The 22,079-nt window shown below is 37.5% G+C and overlaps 1 protein-coding gene across 2 annotated transcripts in view; it reads left to right on the top strand.

The window, feature by feature from the left end:
• Nucleotides 1-22,079, top strand: part of VPS13C (vacuolar protein sorting 13 homolog C) — an 88,150-nt gene that overhangs the window by 14,903 nt on the left and 51,168 nt on the right. For both annotated transcript variants that reach the window (XM_068144030.1, XM_068144029.1), the window contains 24 exons: nucleotides 471-580; nucleotides 1,378-1,437; nucleotides 1,936-1,995; nucleotides 2,729-2,809; nucleotides 5,018-5,075; nucleotides 5,405-5,532; nucleotides 8,395-8,501; nucleotides 8,830-9,001; nucleotides 9,449-9,511; nucleotides 10,710-10,842; nucleotides 11,274-11,368; nucleotides 12,758-12,900; nucleotides 14,293-14,485; nucleotides 14,652-14,766; nucleotides 15,072-15,208; nucleotides 15,806-15,932; nucleotides 16,357-16,474; nucleotides 16,805-16,934; nucleotides 17,368-17,446; nucleotides 18,296-18,432; nucleotides 18,993-19,146; nucleotides 19,542-19,618; nucleotides 19,770-19,829; nucleotides 21,321-21,471. In XM_068144030.1, the coding sequence (XP_068000131.1) occupies nucleotides 471-580; nucleotides 1,378-1,437; nucleotides 1,936-1,995; nucleotides 2,729-2,809; nucleotides 5,018-5,075; nucleotides 5,405-5,532; nucleotides 8,395-8,501; nucleotides 8,830-9,001; nucleotides 9,449-9,511; nucleotides 10,710-10,842; nucleotides 11,274-11,368; nucleotides 12,758-12,900; nucleotides 14,293-14,485; nucleotides 14,652-14,766; nucleotides 15,072-15,208; nucleotides 15,806-15,932; nucleotides 16,357-16,474; nucleotides 16,805-16,934; nucleotides 17,368-17,446; nucleotides 18,296-18,432; nucleotides 18,993-19,146; nucleotides 19,542-19,618; nucleotides 19,770-19,829; nucleotides 21,321-21,471 (2,688 nt within the window). The remainder of the gene's footprint in view (nucleotides 1-470; nucleotides 581-1,377; nucleotides 1,438-1,935; nucleotides 1,996-2,728; nucleotides 2,810-5,017; nucleotides 5,076-5,404; nucleotides 5,533-8,394; nucleotides 8,502-8,829; nucleotides 9,002-9,448; nucleotides 9,512-10,709; nucleotides 10,843-11,273; nucleotides 11,369-12,757; nucleotides 12,901-14,292; nucleotides 14,486-14,651; nucleotides 14,767-15,071; nucleotides 15,209-15,805; nucleotides 15,933-16,356; nucleotides 16,475-16,804; nucleotides 16,935-17,367; nucleotides 17,447-18,295; nucleotides 18,433-18,992; nucleotides 19,147-19,541; nucleotides 19,619-19,769; nucleotides 19,830-21,320; nucleotides 21,472-22,079) is intronic.

Below are 22,079 nucleotides of genomic sequence, written 5' to 3'. Positions count from 1 at the left end.
CAGAGTAACTATTTGTTTTCACTTATGGTGTGACAGCTTTTTAACTTTCTCAGGGAGTGTTGTATGAAAGGCTGTAATGGACTGGTCTCTTCCTGTGCAAGCGTTATGTTCACCTGGTTCTTGAAGAGTATTTGATGCTAAATTACACAGTCATATCTATTTGCTTGTTGAAACCCTAGTTAATTCTCTCTTAAGAGAGAAGCTTTTATCTTGGGATGAGTGGGGAGAAGTATATTAATCAAGAACTTGCTGTAAGCTAAGCTGTTTTGGCTGAAACTTAGACATACGTTTTCTCATGGTGTTGTGCACATATAGCTAAGTCATGAATATAAAGAAAAGGGAGAAATGCAAATTTGTAATCTAAATAATTGAACAGTGAAGTATTAAATGTTAGAGCAAGCAATAAATTCACATTGGTATAGGTGAAGATGCTTCCACTGAATGCTGACTTACTAAAATTATCGTTTTAGACAAACCGAAGGAAGAGAAGAAAGATACTTTCTTAGAAAAGCTTGCGACTCAAGTTATAAAGAATGTGCAAGTCAAAATCACAGGGATTCATATTAAATATGAAGATGATGTAAGTATCTGGAACATACTGTCTTCATTTTAGATTGAACTGCACTGCTGTTGTGATTGTCTAGTCCATAGAAAGAAACCATTACTTATCACCTTGAAAAAGTTGAAAATTTCTCTGCATCTCTTCAAACAAAATATCTCAGCTAGGTCTGAAAACCAGCAATATTTTGCTCACTAAATGTGAGTGGTGGCAGTTTGTCATATATTAGTGTGTGCAGTTGATGTACAGAGTTTTTCAATGTCCTGGATACCCTCCACTGATGGAGTTATGAATGAATTGGAAAGCAGATAGTTGAAAACACTGAACTGCTAAGTGAGAAGGTTTATATGAATGAAACTAGTATTACTCTAGCCTGTTTCCATCTTCCTTTAGGGAAACGATACATTTATAAATAATAATAAGGTATAATGGAATGTAAAAGGAAAACATTGGATATAGAGAGAGTATTTCTCAAACCTATTTTGGGACTATTTTCAGAGACATTAAATTAAAAAAAGGTGGGAGGAATGAAAGCTATAAAATGATACAGTTTACTGAGGTGTACTGTCGCTCTTTAATTCTTTCCTGTGTAGAGACTTGAGAAGTTAAAAGGAAGTTTTCAGCTCAAGTCCCGGGTCTTTACACTACAGACATATTAGTTTGTCCCAACTTGGGGGTTCCAAGAATGCTTCAGCTAGAATAATTCATCAGAGGAAGATCCTCAAAACAAGTCAGGATTTCAGTCAACTTCAATTCAATAATACACCTCTTGTTTGCAGCAAGAGCAATACATAGCTGTTATTTTTCTGTTTATGTAGATCACAGATCCACAGTGCCCGATTTCCTTGGGAATGACATTGGGAGAGCTCAGTTTACTGGTAATGCCTGTGTGCATGTGTGTTCCTAAGTTTTTGATTTACCATTCTTTGATTTACTGTTCTTTGGAGTAGAGATAATGAAATCATGCATACAGCTGAAAGCAAATTCATGCACATTCTATTTGAAGTTTGTGCAGAAGGGGAGGTGATTGAGCAACTCTACAACTGGGTATGTTTACTTCCATAGGGCAGGTTATTTCCAGGTGTCAGAAATAAATTAGGACTAACATCATGATGATAAAGAATGTGATACATTGAGAAAAGGGGGAAGAAAATTTGGGTAAACCCTGTTTTCCTTACATAAGGATTTTATGGGTAGGACAGGCATTGAAAATCATAATGAACTGACAGATTTCGTGGGGAGTTTTGACTTTGGTGTATGCAGTCTAGACACTTGTGCTACTGTAATCAAGTAGCACAAGTATAGGATAAAGCTAGAAATGTGTTCAGTAGGATAGTAGGATACACAGAATGACTTCTATCATTTTGAACTTTTAGACCACAAATGAAAACTGGAAACCTTCTATTCTGAATGAAGCTGCAAAAATAATATATAAGGTAATGTGCTGCTTGCTTGTGGGTGTGGTTTTCTTTTTTTCTTTGTTTTTTTTTTTTCCAGCATGACTCAAGAGAACAACTGATCTTGGAGAGAAATTATCTGGGTTTTTAAACAAAATTTGCAAAAAATAGTTTGCATTGCAAATTTTCCATGTTCTCCCAAATTTTGCAGTGTGTTGAAACAGAAATAGAGCACAAATAACGGTCTTTATCTAAGGCATAACTTTCAGCTCTGTGGTTTAAATAATTTCTCTTCACTGTAGACTCTGCCTTCATTAAATGCTTTACACAGCAAGTCTGCCTGGTAACCATCATTTCAAATAGAGTGTCAATTTACTGTTTCCTACTCTAGATTGTATACCAAATGTAAATAGATTTCTGGTACCTAAATAGTCTCTTCTCCCTGCTCTCCAACCCCCTGCTGAAAGGATTATCTGAAGATCCTACAAATAACCATATAAGGAGGGTTTATTAGGCTGGCTTCTTTATTAGGCCAAATGTTGGATTTTATGCACCCTTGCCCCTGCAGTCCAGAGTCATGTTTACCAAATGTGTGTGATCTGTGCTTTAACTCTTTTGAGCAATTCAGTTTTCACTTCAAAAATAGTATTGTAAGATTAAATACAGCTCAGTGATAATGGTGGGCTTGCTATCTAGCAAATGGAAATTGAAGCTCATAGAATGAGTTGAGTAATGACTTAGGAATCTGTTCAATGTTTTCTTTCCTGTGCAGCTTTTGTGCCTGGACAGCCTCAGTGCTTATTGGAACATACACAGCAAAATGTATTATCATGGCTCCCGTGAGCAAATACTGGTAATGTAGAAGAAACTGTATCTAACAATACTATATTCTGTAGCTGTTGTTATACTCAAAACTGCACTATACTGATTTCCACCCCACTTCTCACTTTCTGTCAGCAGTATTCATATAGCAGTGTTGTGTGTTAATTGATTTGCCTCATTGATAGTATGTCTTTGTTAACTTCATATGTTATCAGCTCCTGTAAATTTTAGAAACTGGTAGAAACTGTTAAATCATGTTCTTTTGGCATATTCATCTTCACTTGGTGCTGTTTACCCCGTACTGTTTACTTGAATAGCTGAGCTATGTGAGCTGTTACATAGCTAGTGTAATGAATAAGGCAATATTTAGTTAATAAACAAACATAGAATTTAAACAAATAAGTAAATCACAGAACAGGAAGTAACATCTTGTTATGCAGGTTCTCTAAGTTAACATGAGCCAATACAGTGAAAAGAGAGAAAAGAAGGAAGTGTTAAAAAGGAATTATTTTTGCTTTGTAATGAACAAAAACTTAGGTATGTACATGTCCATTGTTAGGTGTAAAGAAAGTGCTGCTTTAAGGTAGCAGTGCTTATTATGGAAAGCAGCTTAGGCAAAATTTTCAAGAACTTTGGTAGAATGAGTTATATGGACAAGAGAATGACTATGCTATGCGTGACAAACAGAAGATAGTTAGGACTTTGTATGTGGGATGCATAGTAGGTCTGGATAATGTCTTAGAATTCCCTGTCTATTTTTCTTGTATCTCAGTCTGAAATGAAATGTAAACACAACCCAGTACACAATTTGAACTGACTGCAGCAAAAACCTTGGTGCTTCAAATGTGTCATTCCAGTATTATTAGATCCTTTGTGAATCAGTCCTTGACATGCTTGTGGACAGGTGGCTTTATGGGCTTACCTGACACTGTCTGGCAGTTAGATCTCAGTCCTCTTCAAGAATTCAGGTTATTATCAACTATGCTGTAAGTGAAGGTGCTGAATTTAAGTGAAGGTGTTCTATGTATCAGGAAGTACCACTTTGTGTTCCATTATCAAGCAAGTTTTTAATGTGTACTCCCTGAAAGAATTCTACAGCCTTTCGTGACTGTAAAATGGGAGTTGCCTTTTCCAAAGCCCTGTGGTATGTCCTGCATGTGAACTTTCCTTTGAGTGCTGGGGGAAAGCAATTCTTAAATCTCATTTTGTGACTATGCCTCTTAAAATTATCATAGCATTCCATTGGTCTGTACTATGTTAAGAACAAACAGGGAATTCTGTAGCTACTTTCTCACAGTAGTCTTCACGCTTCAATAATATGGGTATATGGCTGGTTGTCAGATTAGCTGGTCTATATTTTATCTCACTTAAAGTTAGCTTTTATTCCTACATATCTGACAGGAAGTAGATTGAAATACAAATATTTTCAATAACAGTACCTCATAAAATGCAAACCAGATTTGAACTGAAGTGACTAAAGGATTAGGTTGAAGAAATTAGTAGTTATGAAATATTTTATTTGTAAAACTGGCTGTTAATATGGACTGGCTTTATGAAATAGGATGGGAATATTTGCCTTCTTGTAGGTGCATCTTCCTAAAAGCAGGGCTCCTGCTTGAACTGATTGTGTTACTGTAATTCTGGAACCAGATAAAATGTTTGGGCATGAACATTGCATTCTCGATAAATTGCCGAAGAATTGTAACGTGGGACAGATCTCATTTGCAATTAAGACTTTGTTCCAGCACACTATTTCTTAGGCCTCTTGGACTGTCCTGTTGTTTTCCTGCTTTGTTTCTTATCTTTAATTCTTCTCATGACTGCGGAATACCAGAAGGTTCACATGGCCTTTTGAAATGCTAAAAATTGAGAAAGGGTGGAATATAAATAGATACCTCTGCTACATTCAAGAAGTTTAAAAACAAATGCTTCATCTGTTGTGTTTACGTATTTGAGTACACACATGAGCTATATGTTTCTAAATTAACCCACTTTAGTTGTTACTGCAAGATTTAGATGAAAGTTGAATAAAAACTGTACTAACCTTCCACTTGAGAAACTGAATTTTAACCTCATGCGCTGAAACCCTTCACTCTTAAGTATTTGTGCTTATTAGCTCTTCTCATTCGGAAGGCCTTTGCAAATAACATGTGAACTTCAGCTGTTCTACTCAAAGGTTAGAGAAGTAAGCAAGTAATGCTCTTCAGTGATTGATAGATGGCATCATATTCCTTTACAGGATCAGCTGAAAAGAGGAATTCCGCGTAGTGATAATCAGCCTCAAGACTACCAGTATAGTAAGTAAGCTGGGAATGGGTTCATATAAACTACACTGATCATGTTAATGTACAACAGCCTAACCTGATCATGTAAGTATGCCCATACTAAATTTATTTTATGAATACCTAAATGTAATAGAGCTTATCAGAATGTATATGCTTTTTGACTGCTGCTGGGCTATCTTAATTTTTGCTAAGAATTGCATCCTGATTCTGAGGGTCTTGACCATATGTGGTATTGGTACTAAGTGCTTGATACGTCAGGTAGTGTAGGTAAGAGCTTGAAGATCTCTTTCCATACTGTAGTTAAAAACATAAAATTAATATCTTTTTTTATATCTTTTAAGTTTTTAGACCAGTATCAGCCTCTGCAAAACTGTTTCTCAACCCACACGCAGAAACAGAATTAAAAACTCCCAAGCTTGATTGTAGTGTAGAAGTACAGAGAATTGCCATTGAATTCACTAAGCCACAGGTAAGCTGACGTGAAATGTCATATCAGCTGTTTAAGTGTGGGATTTTTTTGGTTAGAAAACATTCTTTGGGAATTTTTTGCTTATGTGCAAGTTTAGCAGTTACTAGGAAAAGTGTAGGATCACGTTCCCTTTGTGTAACAGTCACTTCCTGGTGCTGGATCCTAATGCTCTGGCCCTGTTATTCGTGGGCCCTCTGTGGACCAATTGTATTCAGCCCTTACAATAGTGTTCCTTTCATGCAGAGAATGGAATAATTCCTATGAGTAGCCCTTATTCTATAAAACTACAAGTTAATGTTGTAGCTGTAGATGTGCTAAGATTCGAGCAGGAATGGGAATTAATGGTGTATACTGGTTTTGCCAACAAAGGCAGCTGAAGATAGCTCCCTTAGCAATTATAATGTCTTCATTTATTCAGTGAAAATTTGAAGTTAGCTTGCTAGAGAGCTTTTTAGCTTTCATTGATGTCAGAATATATGAGAGTTCTGAACAGTAAGGTTACAAATGCAAAGGCAGTTCTAAAACTGGAGAAATGTTTGTTTGTTTGTTTGTTTTTTTTTTACAAATGAAGAATACATAGAATAGAATAGAGTTAATAACCAGGTTGGGAAAGACCCTCCAGATCGAGTCCAACCCATCACCCAACACCACCCAATCAACTAACCCATGTAACCAAGCACCCCATTCAGTCTCTTCCTAAACACTTCCAGTGATGGTGACTCCACCACCTCCCTGGGCAGCCCACTCCAATGGCAAATCACTCTTTCTGTGAAGAACTTCTTCCTAACATCCAGCCTAAACCTCCCCTGGCACAGCTTGAGACTGTGTTCTCTTGTTCTGGTGCTGGTTGCCTGGGAGAAAAGATCAACCCCCACCTGGCTACAACCTTCCTTTCAGGTAGTTGTAGACAGCAATAAGGTCTCCTCTGAGCCTCCTCCTCTCTAGGCTAAGCAACCCCAGCTCCCTCAGCCTTTCCTCATAGGACTTGTGCTCCAAACCCCTCACCAGCTTTGTTGCCCTTCTCTGGACACGTTCCAGCAAGTCAACATCTTTCTTAAACTGAGGGGCCCAGAACTAGACACAGTACTCGAGGTGTCGCCTGACCAGTGCTGAGTACAGGGGGCAGAATGACCTCCCTGCTCCTGCTGGCCACACTATTCCCGATGCAGGCCAGGATGCCATTGGCCTTTTTGGCCACCTGGGCACACTGCTGGCTCATGTTCAACCTACTTTCAACCAGTGCCCCCAGGTCCCTCTCTGCCTGGCTACTCTCCAGCCACTCTGACCCCAGCCTGTAGCACTGCATGGGGTTGTTGTGGCCAATGTGCAGAACCCGGCACTGAGACGTGTTAAATCTCATGCCGTTGGACTCTGCCCATCTGTCCAGCCTGTCAAGGTCCCTCTGCAGAGCTCTCCTACCCTCTAAAAGATCAACACCTGCTCCTAACTTGGTGTCATCTGCAAATTTACTGATGATGGACTCAGTCCCCTCATCCAGATCATCAATAAAGATATTGAACAGGATTGGGCCCAGCACTGATCCCTGGGGGACACCACTAGTGACTGGCCTCCAGCTAGATGTGACACCATTCACCACCACTCTCTAGGCCTGGCCCTCCAGCCAGTTCCTAATCCAGCCCAGGGTGCTGCTGTCCAAGCCATGGGCTGATAGCTTGGCCAGGAGTATACTATGGGGCATGGTGTCAAAGGCCTTGCTGAAGTCCAGGTAGACTACATCCATAGCATTGCCCACCTCTACCAGGTGAGTCACCTGATCATAGAAGGAGATCAGGTTGGTCAGGCAGGACCTGCCCTTCCTAAATCCATGCTAGCTGGGCCTGATCCCTTGGCCATCCTGTTAAGTGCTGTGTGATTGCACTGAAGATGACCTGTCCCATAATCTTGCATGGCACTGAGGTCAGGCTGACAGGCCTGTAATTCCAGTCTGGTCTGGTCTAGTCTAGTCTGTTCTCTGGTTCCTCCTTCTGTCCCTTCTTGTGAATTGCCATCACGTTGGCCAGCTTCCAGTCATCAGGGAGTTCTCCAGTGAGCCAGGACTGTTGAAAAATGATGGAGAGCAGCTTGCCCACCTCATCTGCCTACTCAGCAACCCTAGGATGTATCCCATCTGGTCCCTATGGACTTCTGGGGTCAAAGTGTCTCATCAGGTCCCTTCCTGCTTCCTCCTGGATTACAGGGGAGCTACACTGCTCCCTGACACCGTCTGCTAGCTCAGGAGGCCAGTTACCCAGAAGACAACCTGTCTTGCTATTAAAAATTGAGGCAAAGAAGGTGTTAAGTACCTCTGTCATTTCCTTGTCTTCAGTTACAATATTCCCCTCCATGTCCACTGAGGAGTGGAGGTTGTCCTTGCCCCTCCTCTTGCCATTAATAGATTTGTAAAAGGATTTTTTTGTTGTCCTACACAGCAGTGGCCAGTCTAACAGGCTTTTGCCTCTCTCATATTTTTCCTACATGGCCTAGCAACATCCTTATACATTTCGTGGTTAACCTCTCCTTCCTTCCAAAGATGATACACCCTCTTTTTTTTCTCCCCTTAATTCGCTCAGAAGTTCGTTGCCCATCTAGGCTGGCCGTCCACGCCAGCCTGAGGCTTTGTGCTGAGCAGGCCAACAGAAACACAAATTGGTTTAGTTCTGCAGGAAAAGCAGACATTTATACAGTAGTATCCTTTGAGAGCAGTGAGTATTGTTGGTCCACTTTCACGTACTAATAAAAATGAATAGGCCTAAATTTTTGTGTGGTTTGGGGAATACTAAAGACCGTGGTATATGTATACATTAGGAACCATGTGCAATAAAATATAAATGTCTACTAAGAAACTTATTTTTCTTTGTTTAGTATCTCAGCATGATAGACCTTCTGGAGTCCATAGACTGTATGGTTCGCAATGCGCCATACAGAAGATTTAGGCCAAATGTATGTCTTCATAAAAATGCAAGACAATGGTAAGATATGTATGTTTGTCCATTCTTGGAGATGCTGGAGTTATTTCAGGTCTCTTCATTCTCCATTGTGTTTAAATGTAGTTTTAAAAGTAGGTAGATATACCCCTATGATTTCCATACAGCTTTACTTAGCCAAGTAGAAAAGACTTGCAGAAGAGAAAACATGAAAGAACCAAGTGACTTGCAAAGCTGACTAACCCTTACCCCCCAGTCTCTGAACAAAATTTTGATGTTTCCTCTAGAAGTGAAAATATAATTTTAGAAAGACCTAAGGAAAAAATTAGCAAACATCTTACGAGGGAGACATGTATGTTAACTGATTTTGTAGGTGGAAGTATGCAGGCAACAGTGTTCTTGAAGTTCATATCAGAAGATACACACAAATGTGGTCATGGAGCAACATAAAACAACATAGGCAGCTTCTGAAGAGTTACAAAAACTTGTACAAGAACAAGCTGACGCAGAGTAAACTGTCAGAAGAAACACAGAGGCAAATTCAGGTATGTGGGTTTTCTTTTTGGAGGATGTATGATTTAGTCCCTTTGTTAAATCCATAAATATATGTGTCAATAATCCAGGTTAGTGGTTTCACAAGAGCACGAGAGTTCTGTGGAAACAGCATCTTAATCCGAATTTCAGTGTAACCTGTTGTGGAAATAAAGAAAATAACAATGAAGCACTACTTAAACAAACCCTATTTGATTGAACTTGGATGCATTTAATGAAGTACAAGATTTGCTTATTTAAAAAAAAAAGAAAAGAAAAAGGACTGCCTAACACTGGGTTTGATCTTCTGGAGAACTTCTTGGGGTGTACCCTTGAGAAAAAGGAGCAGATCTAGAAAGAAACTGGAGTGTAAATATGAAGGAGCTGGTAGAGAGTTTGTAGTGGTGAACCTTTCCTAAGTATGATTGAGAGGTAAATGATTCCATCATGCATTTTCACAGGACCTGGAAAAAAAGCTTGATGTCTTCAATATAATCTTAGCAAGACAACAAGCACAAGTTGAGGTAAGAAATAATTTTTGTTCAGTAGTATTGTTGAACTTCAAATAAAGTGGATTTGTCATGATAGTGTCTTATAAAAAAATCGGTGCTGATGAGTATGATAGGATAGGGAGGCAAGAAAGCAAATTTCCTGTCCTTCCAGGAAAAGAGTAGATGGATTTCCAAACTGGAAACCAGTTCAAAAAAGCTACCACTGTGTGTGCACATGGTTACTGCGCCCCACTCTGCACCATTCAGTTAGTTGTTGAAGTGAGACGATGTAATGATTCTTTTTATTTTTTTCCCATTGGCTTCTGTTATTTCAAGATCAGTTCTGCAGCTATTCATGGTCAAATATGTACAGCTTTTCCTATCCTACTTCTGCCTTCAGATACTCTCATTTTAGGGGCAGCCAATCTAATTAAAAAGCAATTCTGAGAGAATTTCCTAAAAGCAAATATCTTTCACTGGGTTTTATTTTTAAAAAATAATCGGTGGCTCTTAACAAGGAACTTTGGGTTACAACATAAAGAAAAGTGTTGACTACAGTTAAGTTGCCCTGAGCATGCTAAAAGTTTTGTATCTTCAGAGTAGTTCTCTTGGAGCTTGCTACTGGTAGATGTTTTCCTAACATGAAAATGAACCTTTGTAGTCACATCATATAGTTCCTGTCGATGCTAGTATAGCCTCAGTGTTTGTCTGCACATCCAGAAAGCATGTAGAAAGAAGATGAAAATATAGTCATGGTGGTTTTTATTTTTGAGATGTTTATGGTTAGACCTTGGGTTTTTTAAAATGCCAGGTAAAAGCCAGAGTACAAATTAAAGGTTTTAAATATGTGTAATGGTACAGGATCTGTCATGGGAATTGTTACTGCTGGTCTGAAGGAATGTAGTTGCTTCTTGTATCCTCTTAAATACATGAATTTTTATGTGCTTTCTCCCTTTTTCTTTGTAGTATAAATGCTAGCATTTAATGTGCAGAAAAAGGCCAACCAAAGCTAAAGTAACAGATGCTTGTTTACACACACACAAACATACAAATGCTCCTCCATTCAGATCTTCTTTTTGCTTGTCTGTTGAGTCAAAGTGCTCTTCATCCCCTGCAGGCTGCTGTTGCTGTCCATCAGTTAAATGTCTGTTCAACATGCATGCACACACTATTTACAGAAAACAAAATATGGTAATTCTGTTAACTCTGTTTTTTAATGTCTGGTTTGTAGACAATAAGGTCAGGACAAAAACTACTGAAGAAGAAAACCGCTGAGGTAGAAAAAAAGAGCGGATGGTTTGGTGGTTTCTGGGCTAAAAGAGAATCTAGGAAAAAGGAAGATGAGGAATCACTTGTACCTGAAAGTAGGTGTGGACTGCAATGTGCTGAACTTCTGTGGAGACTTCAAATTTTTATACACTTTATTCCTAAAGTTACAGTATGTTTTACTTCCTACTATACAGAAGTAGAGAATATGACATAAATAGTGCAATGCAATATTGATCCATTTTATAGCATTAGTTACTGTTAATGAATGCTGAGCTGGCAAATAATGCATACCTAAGAAATGGCCATAAGCATTAGAGTTCAGAGCTCTAATGTAATAGGCGACAAATGGAATATTGTCTTCTAGTGTCTTGCTCTCTGGGCTGGAGTTTTGTTCTAGTAGTGCTCCATCATTGGGAATTATGGCTTCTCTTGTAATATAGGTAATATTGGTTTCTGTGCTGTTTATGTAATGCCATGTACAAAGACTAGTTTCATATAAATTTTTATGGATTTTTTTGGTTTCTAGCTATTGATGAATTAATGACACCAGAAGAGAAAGCCCAGCTTTTTACTGCTATTGGATATAGTGACAGCTCCCATCATCTTTCCTTACCAAAGCAGGTAAGCTACTTAAAGGAAAAAAATGCAGTCAGTTGGATTCTGGTAACTGAATAGTTGTTTATATAAAGGTGAACATTATCACATGATTATCTCACATTGGACCCAGTATTTATAACATTCAGAAATGCTTTTGTTAGGAGGATCATGTTATATTTCTATTAAAAATTTGGTTCTAATGATTAATATTAGGCAATTTCAGTTGCAGTGTTTTTTTTCTGCTATACTAAGGAAAGCATAAAATAATGGACACAAACCCACAGTTGTGTGACCTTTCTTTGCTTTTTAAGAAAAGCAATAGAAGACAAAACGTTGCAGATATAGTATTCTTAAGGGCTTAAAGAAAGAAAGGTAGAAGGCAGACAACTAAGAAAATGAGGTGGTAAGATTTCTCTCATAATAGTTACTTCGTATGAGCACTATTACACTGTTTCAAATCTTGACATGACTGGTGGTTCTGCTTAAAGTGGTTCATCACTTACAGAGCCAGTTTTTCCAGCAAGATTGTTTCCTTCAAGGAAGTTGTTGTCTTTTCTCCCAGAAAGCCTCTCCTCTGCACAACTCAACACTTTTTAACTTTTCAACCTTATATATTATTGTTAAATTAATATAATTTTACATGTGCCTTACACTGAGAAGGTCAGAATTAAATGGTAGCATGGAGACTATTGTATGAATTTCTGCTCCTGTCAAATTGAAAAGAGCAAAGAAGGGAGGAGAGAAACAGCTCAGTACTGGTGCTTTCCTTTTTAATTTGTCTTTCATGCTTTCCTTACTTACACATGTTGATAAAACTTGCATTTTATATTTGGACAAATGACATGTAAAGGTGATTTCATCCCTTTGAGTACCCTGGAGAAGAATATAGGCTTCAAATTCAGATGGGAAGTATTTTCTGATTCTTAAGTTGCTGGTTAACACAGTAATAAAATGGTATATATGTCAAGAATCCAAAATCTCTTGACAAGGTCAAGACATGACATTCAGTAGCAAGGACAACCAAAGGCATATATGTGGTGTCTTCTAAAAATCTAGTTATTTGATGGAATTACGATGATTTTGCTTGTCTTGCTAGTACCCTACTGAGCATAGTTTAGCTATGCTTGCTTTTAAGGTTGAAAAAAAACCCTTCCCTGAATCCTGAGAAGAGATACAGACTGTATCTGCTCTGTGTTTGTTGAAATATGCTCTTTTGTTAAAGAAATTACTGATAAGGGTTGAAAGAAAAGTAAAAGCTCTGTACTTTGCTTCCAGTGTAGGGATGTGTTTCTTGTCTTAGTCAACTGGAATAATGAAATACCACAATTTTTTTTCACTTGTTGATACTAGGATTTATGAAAAATTATTAGTACCAAGATGACTAATGTCAGTTTTCTCTGTCCTTCTCACTAGTATGTTGCCCATGTTGTGACACTGAAGCTGTTAAGCACTTCTCTTACAATTAAAGAAGACAAGAATGTGGCAGAAACTCTTAAAGTACAGATAATTGATCTGAGTACCAAAATATCACAGCGTCCAGGAGCACAAGCTATTAAGTAAATGGATTGTTTTGTTCTCTTTGTAGAAACATCTTCTTCCTCTCCCTCATGGCTTTTAAAATCTTTCTTGGTTAGTGTATTATGTTGCATATTGACTTCTAAATTTATGGACATTCTTCACTTGCACTGTGGTGAAAAGTTACAGTCACTGGTGAATAACATGGAATGGAATGAGGAAAGGAATACCATTTCATAGATTCAGAGTGCTTTAGTTTGAAAGGGACCTTAAAGATCATTTAGTTCCAACCCCCTCATCATGGACAGGGACACCTCCCATTAGGCCAGGTTGCTCAAGGCCTCATGCAGCCTGGCCTTGGACACCTTCAGGGAGGGGGCACCTATGACCTCCCTGTGCAACCTGGAACCAGTGTATCGTCACCCTCTTGTCCTATTACTACAAGCCTTTGTAAAAAGGCCCTTCCTGGCTTTATTGTAGGCCCCCTTCCTGTGCTTTCAGAAAGGGCACACTAGAAATAGTGAACACAAATTATTGGATTATATGATAAATTAAGAAGAATTTTAGTGTCTGGAAAATGTCAGTGCACTTTTCATGCTTTCATTTGCAGTTCCTTCATGTTTTGACTTAATGCATAGGATCATCTCAGCTACTGACTCTTGAAATAGTTTTTGCTAAAAGACGTTTTTGCAAATACTAAAGGTGCAGCCTGGATGTTGCACAAAAATAAGAAGAGTTTTGAGAATGTTACATAAATGCATGCCATATAATTTAGTTGACAGAAACAGCAGAACAGATAATATGTTGTTTTTTAAGTTTCTGGAAAAAATGTACTTTGGTTATCACAGTGGAGCCAGGCTTGTGGCATTGATGCTCAAACTGCATTGCATGCTGAAGTCAGGGATTCCAATGGTGGAGACCCAGGACATGAAACCATTTTCATGTCTAATAGGTACTTCTAAGCATGAGTGAAGTTAGTGTGGTTTGATGCATTATTTCAGAGACATTTTTATATTGATTCCACTTAATGCTGTTGTCAAAGAACACCCGTTTGCACCAAAACAAATCTATAGCTCATACATGCCATTAATATGTAATAATGAACATTACTGCTCCTTTTCACCTGTAGTATAATACTCTGCCTTTCTTTTTTCTTGCAACTGTTTCTCTTAAACATGACACACAATTTATATTCAGTCCATCTTGCAGGTAACAGAAGGTAAACAGAATCTATCCACTCTATTGCTGCAAACAGCTTACCTCCTGTTTTATTTTTCCAGTTCATGTAACAATTTCTTAACCATCTAGTATGTTAGTCCTGTGAAGCTCGTCATGTTTGGCTTTATCAAAGACTTTATCTGTCTTACCTCTCCTACATGAACAGCTGTGTTCTGTATTTTAATTAATTATGTTTAATTATTCATCATCTTTAGGGTCGAAGCCAAGCTTGAAAACTGGTATGTTACAGGCCTGAGACAAGACAACATCGTACCGTCTCTTGTGGCTTCCATAGGAGATAGCAAGTCTTCTCTACTTAGGATAGAGTTTAATGTTAGCCCAGAGAATAGTACTGCTGACCAGAGTCTTACTATTGAATCTCAGCCTGTGGAAATAAAATATGATGCAGTAAGTAGTAACCCAAACTCTTATCATATCTTCCGATTCTTTCCTCTGTCCTTATTCTCTTTACTCTGAGATCTGTTTTTGAGTTTTTACTGAGTGACTTCTATATACATTGATAATTCTTCTCTGTGTTGTTTTGTTTTTGTTTTTTTTTTTTTAACAAAAAAAGAGAACGGTAAATGCAATGGTAGAATTCTTTCAAACAAGTAAAGGTATGGATCTTGAAAGGCTAACATCAGCCACTTTAATGAAGCTGGAAGAAATCAAGGAGAGAACTGCTACAGGTAAGATAATAACAAATCTCACTTAAGATGAATGCTTGGGTGGCTTAAAATGGTTTGGTAGGATCTCCTAAACCCTTTGATTGCTGGCCAAATAGTAGGGTTGTGTTTTTCCCATGAGTTTGTGACTTGGAGGATTAGTGGATGTTTTGTGGGAAGGAGCATTGAGTTTAGTGAGATACCAGTAGAGTGTTAGAAAGATTGTCTTCTTTTAAGATACATTATCTTTAGATAGCATCTCTTTTGTATGTTGATTGGCAGAAATACTTCAAGCATTTGAATCTCATATCCCTTCCTTTTTATTAAAGGATTAATTCATATTATTGAAATGCGGAAAGTCCTTGACTTGAAGATTAACCTGAAACCTTCCTACCTTGTGGTTCCACAGACTGGTTTCTATCATGAAAAATCAGATTTGCTGATTCTGGACTTTGGTACCTTTCAGGTATGAATGATCTCTCTTCAAAGATGAAAGTTCTCATTTATCTTAATGTAGTTGTTATCTGAAACAATCTTGTTTTCAGTAGATAAAGGTGATCATCTGTGTGAATGTGTTTTAGCTTACTGTATTTCTTAACAAATTTGGATCAGCAACTTGACCAGTATTCAGAGCTGTCGTCTTTGACATACTCATGGTACTTAATCTCCTCAGGGAAACATTTTTTTTCTGTAGTCATGATTGTGAAAAGAATTTCCCTTCTTCAGCAAAACACATGATGTTTTGTTCCCTTTTTTGTAAAATGATAGCCTTTTATTAACAAAAGAGGTCGTAATTGATTGTCTTGTTTCAAAAAAATTCAATATTATGATAATTAAACTTGACTTTAAGCTTCCCAATAAAATACTTCTTATAGTGGTACTCCATCAGTAAATCAATAAGAAAAACACTTTGTGCATAACTTGCGTTTGAGTGGATTGTCGTGTGACATGGAGAGCCCAAATGTCAGCCATGAACTACGATCACCTTCTTCATGCTCACTACAATTTACAGTATATGTTTGTATGTTTTAGACTTAACTCTAATCTTGTCCATTGTGTTTAGCTGAACAGCATAAATCAAGGCAGTAGTCAAGCTTCTAGCTTTTCATCTTTAGAGGAGATTATGGACAAAGCTTATGACAAGTTTGATGTGGAAATAAAGAACGTGCAGCTTCTTTTTGGAAAAGCAGGTAACAGAACAACTTAGTTGCTGTTTACTTAAGAAGTTGATGAAGGTTACCTACCTGTAATAAATATGCTTTTAAAGAAAAAAGGCAAATGAAAACCAGTAGTTCACTAAAAGATAACTTATAATACATGTCTTGTATTAAATGGAAAAAAAAAAAGTATTCATTAGTTTCTCTTCAAACAACTGCTTGCTTTTGTGTTTGGACTTCTGTATCACCTCTTTACTTTGATGTCGGAAAGCAACATAAATGCATAGAATTTCCATTAGGTGCAGCAGAATACAGCCAAAATTGTCATTAGTACTTCATTTGGACTTAAATTTATGAGTCAACAGGATGCTGGGTTGCTATTTTCTATTTATCTATACCTTAATTAAACCAATTAGCAAGTGATGTCTTTCCATCTAAATGTACTAAACATCTGCAGGTGAAGACTGGAAGAAGGCTCGTTTTCAACATCCCTCGACTTTGCACATATTGCAGCCTATGGATATTCATGTACAGCTGGCAAAATCGATGGTGGAAAGAGATACCAGGATGGCAAAGTAATATAATTATGTTGAAAAGATTTCTTTTTAGTTAGCGTGTACTGAAAGAAAACTGTATTTTCCCCAAAGATTTGAAGGAATTAAGAAATAAAAAGCACTGTATTACTTTTTACAAAATGTGTTTTGGCTAATAGTTCCCTGGGCATGGTCACTGGTTACTGGTTAAACTAAACCTTGGTCTGTTTTCTGAGTCACTCGCGTTGCTGCGATGTGATATGATCTTTACGTAGGAGTATAGATATTGGCAAGAATTAAATCAAGAATTGGTTTGTAGTTTTTTATTGTGGAATTTCATTGATTGGATTTGTTTTGTTTAATGAAAAAAAGGTTTAAAGTGTCAGGAGGCCTTCCTTTGGTGCACGTCCGACTCTCTGACCAGAAAATCAAGGCAATTTTTGATCTGATTGATAGCATTCCGTTGCCTCAGAAATCATCTATGTCAGTTCCAGGCACAAAGGTAAGCTAACTGTGAGTAAGAAGACCGCATTATTTAAAACAACAACAACACAACAACAAAAAAACCCAAACCACCATCTCTAGAAGGAATTCACTCTTAAAATGATCATTGTAATATCTGTGGTTGTCTTCCCCCCACCCCCCCCCGAAATAAGAGATCTGTGGCCAAGCTGGATTAGGGAAAGTGTCTTCATTATGACTTCAATCAGAATCTGCTGAGCTTTCTTATACAAGGTTATCTTAGCCTTTGTCCTTGTCCTGTTGGTTCAATATAGGTATTGGCAAAACTGACTCAAGTAGTGTGGGCCAGGCAGGGTGAAGCATGAATCATCAGAACAAAATGTGATTGAATATAAGAAGTTATACAAACTTCAAAGCAGTAAATTATCTTCCTCCCCACATTTTTTCTTTTTTTCCTTTTTTTCTCTTTCCAGGTACCAGCTATTCCCAAAATTCCTGCTGTTAGTAAAGTGTTGTGTAATACACCTCAGTTTTTAGCAGAAATAGTGTCAGGTAAGAAAAGAGACACCTTTGTAAAAGTGGAAGGCCATAAATTATGTAACAGCTGCAGGCTGCTATTGATCTTAAAGCATGTTGTAAGGACAATAGAGATAAGAATAACTGATCATCTTTAATGTCAGTTGCCTAGGAATGTTAATTTAGGATGGTAATGTTACCTCAGAAGAATAAATTTGATTAAAAAAAAAAAACAAACCCTTCTTTAGGGTTTCATTGATTTTTCTTAGACAGTATTGGGGAGCCTGTTGCTTCCAAATTGACTCAAATCCAAAAATGGATTCAGCCAAATACTAAATCTGTGGCTGTTGCCACTTCAGGATGTATACTTTGGAGTAGGCAAGTAGAAAAGGTGAGTAGTATGCCTAAAGGTTGTGTGCACTTGTGTAATCAGACAATATATTGTAAAAATAGAGAGTCACAGGTTTCATATTTGTGTTGTTTTGAGTGGTTTGCATTTTTGCATTCTTCATTCTGAAAATGAAGAGCTAGAATAACAACAAATTACTGTACTGACCCTGTGAATTGGAACATGTACTTCTGTGGCTGTTCTAGTGGAACCTGGGAAACTTGTTTCCTGGAGGTTACTTTATAACTGGTTTTCCTTACATGTGTTCTTGAATGTGTACAGCTACACTAGTGCCTTCCTTCATACAGCTTTGCTTTTCTTCCCTTTTCATCCGAAGGGTAAGAAAGCAGAACATATCTAAGAAATGTATTTTGTCAGATTAGGTTTAGACTGTTCATACAGTTTAAAATCTCATTGGAATGGGAAAGAGAGGGTGGGATATATACTTCTGTTTCTGGAGAATGTTTACTAAGGAGGAGTTGACCTCTCTTCTGTAGAGTCGGAAGAAGAATGTTTTGATTTTGAGGAAAGTTCCGAACCAACTGACAGATCACTAATTAAAGGAGAACTAGAAAATCAAGAGCTTGACAAAGAGGAACTGACAGACCTTCAGCTGAAGTTTGAAATTAAAGAGGTATATCTCTTTAATTCCATTTTTGTCTTCTCCATGAGGAATAATTAAAAAAAAAAAACAAACTCATATTTTATTACCCGTGTTCTCCAGATTTAGCAGAGGCAATAATATAGCCACAAACCAAAAAAAATACATGTGTATGTGTACATATTTGCATGTATGAGTTAGATATGCATATAAATAAAATAAATACATACTTCCTGTACGTGCTTGTATTAAAAGAATCAGCAAAAAAGATCCTTAGTGGAGTATTTTTGTAGAAATGATAGTGAGCAAGTCATTTGGGGACAGGAGTGAGAGATCGGTACTGTAAGAATTAAGTAAATATCCAGGCAGGTGACTTGGAAAGATCATATCCAAAAATGGTGCTGTGATATTCATAATCTCTCACCATTAATCAGTTAATTACTTTTCTATTTTCACACTTCAACATTGTAGTAAAAATAATACTTCCAGTAAAGGGAACAAAACAGTACTTTTGTGCTGTTTTCATTATTGGTTTGAACAGTGAGAACAGTACATGTCAGAAGATGGTGTAACTGTCTTTCTTGCTCATCCAGGTTTTAATAGAACTCACCAGGCAAAAGAAAACTGAGGAAACGGTGCTTGTATTTGATGTAATGCATCTTGGGACAGAAGCTACTGTCAAAACCTTTAATTTAGCAGCTGTATCTTATTTAAAGAAAATAAGTTTGGATTACCATGAAACCGGAGGTAATAAGCAATGGGAAAGAATTATACTGGTTTCTGTGTGTGTATATATATAGCAGTTAGTCTGAAGCTCTGGCACTCCTGTCTCTTGTGCTCCCTGTAGACCAAATGTTCTAGTTTTTTTGGCAGTGTTTGTCCCATTGGTAGAGTCAATAAGCTATGGACTCCCACTACAATGCTTCCGACATTAATAAATAGCTTAGTGCTCCATCTTTGGATGGAGAAGGGGTACAGACTTGCTATTTTGGACTTAATGAAGAGAAACCCATGATTTGTATTTGGTGGTGCAATGTATTTTAATGGTATTGAAAGTTAATTATGATGTTCAAGGCACAAATTCTTTGGTTCCCTGAAAGTAATTACCTTAACTACTGTATATTTTCTGTGATATGTTGCAGGTAAAAAAGCACCCATTCATCTAATCAGCTCCTCAGATAAACCTGGTCTAGACCTTCTGAAGGTGGAATATATCAAGGTATAGATAAAACTTCTGCAATTTATTTCTGCAGCACTTGAAAAAAGTCTTAAACCTCCTATTCAGTTCTAGTGGATTGTTTTGTATCTTAGGAAGAACACAGTGAGTGGTTGGAATTAATATTAACCTTCATGCAAATCACTGTTTTCAGGCTGACAGGAATGGGCCACACTTCCAGACAACTTTTGACAACACTGAACAGATGATTCAAGTGAGTGCTTGCAGATCTTACTGCCTAGTTTTTTTTGCTTGTTTGCTTAGTAGGGAGGAATCAATAAAGATACTTTTCATTTTCCAGTTTCCTCCTTCCCTGCCTCAGCCTTGCAGCAGGGAGTTCATTTAATATAGGAGCAGTGTGATGGCTTATTTCTGAATGATGACAAAACCAATCTTGCTAGTTCATCTGGATAAAATTCAAAGTAATGTAAGAATGCATCTTCCTATGCATATGAGAGCATGAAGTTACAATGCTGAGAATGGGAAAATGTAGTGAGGTCTAGAAATTGTTAGCTAAATTTAAGAAGTCCATTTATGAGCAATTAAATTATTCTTTGGTAAGATGAGGGCACAAGGGAATATGTTCCAGTTCTTCACTATGAAATATGACTCCGGAGCTTCTTGCTGTACTGCATTTTCCTATCACTTTTGTCATAGACTAGAATGAGAATTTGATTTCATAATAAGTATTGCAAGATAGGGAAACCGTTTTAGACAGCATGTACCTAACTTCTCAACTTGTGACTGCTATACTAATGATGGATTTTTTGGAGTCATATATGTGATAACTTTATGGCATTATTTTGTCTGCCATTTTTTGTGTGAAGACTGAACTATTTCTCTTGCCATCTAATAGTTTTTGAATCCTTTTGCTGAGGAAAGGGTCCTGAAGCTGCAGCAGGGCGTATCAGTTCCACTACTACAGTGCTACTGAGGCACATATATGTGTACTGAGTTGACTGACTTCATGCTATGGGACAGTGCTGATGATTAGAGAACTAAACTTTCTATACATAATTAAGTATTGCCTTACAACTCTTCAATGGGACTTCTCTGTCTGGAGGAATTGCATTTGGTCTTTTCCAACTTCAAGCCTATTCAAACAGATAATTGTTACCAAGCTACACAGCAGTCCCATGCTCACCTTTTGGACTCCCTTAGTGGATTTCTTGAGAACTACCTTTATACTGCCACTTACCTGTTCATGTAGTATTGTGTTGTTGAAGAGCATTCAAGAGGGAGTCTGGGACAGAGCATATTGCTTGAGAAGACTGAATCCTGGTTTAAGTTAGACTACCTTGCACCAGGTGTATCTCCTACTCATCCACGTTTTCCAATCATTTGATGTAGTATCTCATAATGAATTTTTCACTCAATGCTTTTAAATTAGTTTTATATCACTTCGTTTTTATACTGAGATCGTAGGTTAACTGTTAGAACTCTTGAGTCATTGTTAGGCATTCTTGTTCTCTAAGATTGCCACTTTTCTGCTTTATGAAAAGCTTTTTTTCCCCTTTGTGATGTGATGCTGGTATGACATGCAGCTTTTCTGGTTCCAAGAAACTGTCAGATCCCATTGGGTATTTTTGCACATCAGTCCAACTCTTTACATATTTAAGTTTGTTTCTTGGTGGGTTTTTTTGTTGTTGTTGTGGTTATCTTTATTTTGTTTTCTGTGTCTTATGGACTCTCATGTTTTCAACAGGTAACTTTTTCATCACTGAACCTTCTACTGCATACAGAGGCTCTTATGTCTACAGTAAGTTTTCTAACAGTTGTTAGACCATCAGGCAATAAAAGTAGTGGACATATACCAGCCAAAGAAGAAAAGCAAGATGAAACTATATTAAAGAAAGGTACATTTGTGTTTGTCAAAATGATTGTTCTGAAAAAAAAAAACCAAACCAAAATATACAAAATCCAACAAAACAATCAAATCCAGAGACATCTCATTACCTTTGTAGTATGGGTTGAAAAACCAAAGCTCATGTGATTGTGGTTCACCAGACTGAAGGATTGATATTCAAAGAAGCAGTAAATGAAACAAGGACTATGGTCATAAGTGGTGTCTTCAGGTGCCAGCCTAATGAAAATGTTGATTTTCCTGTAGCACTGAAAGAAAAGATGAATTTCTATCAAAACAGGCTCAGAGGGAGGCAGCTGCACTGTCTTTAAATACTAAGTGTGAAACTCAAGCATCAAGTGAGCTGGAAGTGAGGTGTCTAATGAAGAATGTTCTGAATGACTTAATTTAAAACACCCTGGGTTGGAATCTGCACACTGAAAAAGGGGCTGCTGCTGTAGACAGTTAGTAGAACTCACAAATACCTGAGCTCTTGATTTAACACTTTGCTACTCTAGGTTAGTGAAGATGCAGACCATGAGTGAGGTCTGATGGCTTCTGGTCTTCTGTTGTAGGCAGTGTATTATCACTTGTGTATGACTTCACCTTACTTTTCCCAGC

This window comes from Melanerpes formicivorus, unplaced genomic scaffold (genome assembly GCF_026170545.1).
Source record: "Melanerpes formicivorus ecotype bairdi unplaced genomic scaffold, bMelFor1.0.p_v2 SCAF_10, whole genome shotgun sequence".
Lineage (NCBI taxonomy): Eukaryota > Metazoa > Chordata > Aves > Piciformes > Picidae > Melanerpes > Melanerpes formicivorus.
Note: the sequence above shows the minus strand (reverse complement) of the source record. Positions and strands in the feature narration are given on the sequence as shown.